This window comes from Phaethon lepturus, unplaced genomic scaffold (genome assembly GCF_000687285.1).
Source record: "Phaethon lepturus isolate BGI_N335 unplaced genomic scaffold, ASM68728v1 scaffold10764, whole genome shotgun sequence".
Lineage (NCBI taxonomy): Eukaryota > Metazoa > Chordata > Aves > Phaethontiformes > Phaethontidae > Phaethon > Phaethon lepturus.
This window is the reverse complement of record NW_010533974.1, coordinates 13,251-14,045: the sequence shown is the minus strand read 5'-3', so window position 1 is coordinate 14,045 and position 795 is coordinate 13,251. Positions and strand designations below refer to the sequence as shown.

At 53.6% G+C, this 795-nt stretch overlaps 1 protein-coding gene across 1 annotated transcript in view; it reads right to left on the bottom strand.

Annotated features, from left to right (window-relative positions):
• Nucleotides 1-404: 404 nt before the first annotated feature.
• The window catches only part of LOC104619479 (extracellular calcium-sensing receptor-like), a gene marked incomplete at its 5' end in the record, with an annotated part of 8,244 nt that continues 7,853 nt past the window's right edge, over nucleotides 405-795 (bottom strand). The window contains 1 exon segment of the mRNA XM_010285369.1: nucleotides 405-795. This exon segment is cut by the window's right edge and continues 48 nt beyond it. Coding sequence (XP_010283671.1) covers nucleotides 405-795 — 391 coding nt within the window.

Genomic DNA, 795 nt, shown 5'->3' with positions numbered 1-795 from the left:
AGGGAATATTATACATAGTGGGAAAGAGGAATATTATACATAAATGTAAAAGCAGAGTATAATGGAATTGCCTAGTGCCTCCCATAGTCAGCTGAGTTGCAGTCTGGCAGGAAAAGCTTACAGAGGCAAGGCAGCATGCAGACTTCTGCTTAAGCCCCACCAGAGGTGATCTTCACTTGTCCTTCTGAGATGTCCTGGTTTCGATAAAGTGAATGCAAATTCAGCCCAAGGCTCCCCAGACACAGTCCTTCCTCTGGAGGCACGTCTGTTACCCTGCCAGCACTAACAGTAAGGTGTGGGGGGGCTGTGCCACAGGAGCATGTCTTTGGTGTCTTTCCCATTCATAAGCAAGAGGTGAGCCAGTTCCTCTTGGGGGCTGGTGTGCTTTTCATGATCTTCTTTTGTTAAGAATGTACTGTGTTCTCTGTGACAGAGCCACTTCCAGTGCCTACAAAATTTCGGGAGTTAGCCGATGGCAGGGAAGGCTCCGCCTCAGGGCTTGGTACCTCTTCTTTGGTGTCTCCCACCACCGACTCCTGTGAACTGGTCTCCGGGCTGGAAGTTGCTTGGAAGGCAGGCTCAGCACTGAGGGGCTCACTGTTCTGCAGGGGAAGCAGGGCCCGGTGGCGCATCAGGCTGTCATCGCTGTTCTGAGCCTCCAGGGAGTTCCTGCGCTTGGTGTTCCTGTTGGCCATGGCGTTCTTCTGCGGCTCCTCGAAGCTCAGTGACAGGGTGACCGTGCCGCTCCCAAAGCTGACTTTTTGCTTGCACCCACGCTGCTGCTGCCGCTGCCGC